The following is a 275-nucleotide window of genomic DNA, read 5'->3' as shown; positions in this document are numbered from 1 at the left end:
GCTGCGGGGCAGCTCAGGCTCCGTCCAGTTCCTCAGCCAGCCATCCAGGGACTGCAGGTAGGTCTGCACGTGTGGGCGCCCAGGGAAGTACTGCAGGGCGGGGAGAGGGGTGAGGAAACCCAGACTCGGCCCTGGGAGCAGCGGAGCAGCCTGCTGGCACTCCTGGCTCACCAGAATGGGCTCTGGGCAGCGCCAGCATCCTCCATGGCAGCATGTGCTGGAGGGCAGAGCGGTCCCAGCAAGGTTTGGCCCCAAGCCCAGCCCCCAGGGGCTGG

The 275-nt window shown here is 68.4% G+C and overlaps 1 protein-coding gene across 1 annotated transcript in view; it reads right to left on the bottom strand.

Moving 5' to 3' along the window:
* Positions 1–6: 6 nt before the first annotated feature.
* The window catches only part of LOC104495282 (sulfhydryl oxidase 1-like), a gene marked incomplete at both ends in the record, with an annotated part of 6,849 nt that continues 6,580 nt past the window's right edge, over positions 7–275 (bottom strand). Inside the window, one exon of the mRNA XM_010138231.1 lies at positions 7–90. Coding sequence (XP_010136533.1) covers positions 7–90 — 84 coding nt within the window. The remainder of the gene's footprint in view (positions 91–275) is intronic.

Source organism: Buceros rhinoceros, unplaced genomic scaffold (genome assembly GCF_000710305.1).
Source record: "Buceros rhinoceros silvestris isolate BGI_N320 unplaced genomic scaffold, ASM71030v1 scaffold36346, whole genome shotgun sequence".
Classification (NCBI taxonomy): Eukaryota; Metazoa; Chordata; class Aves; order Bucerotiformes; family Bucerotidae; genus Buceros; species Buceros rhinoceros.
This window is presented reverse-complemented; position numbering and strand designations above follow the sequence as displayed.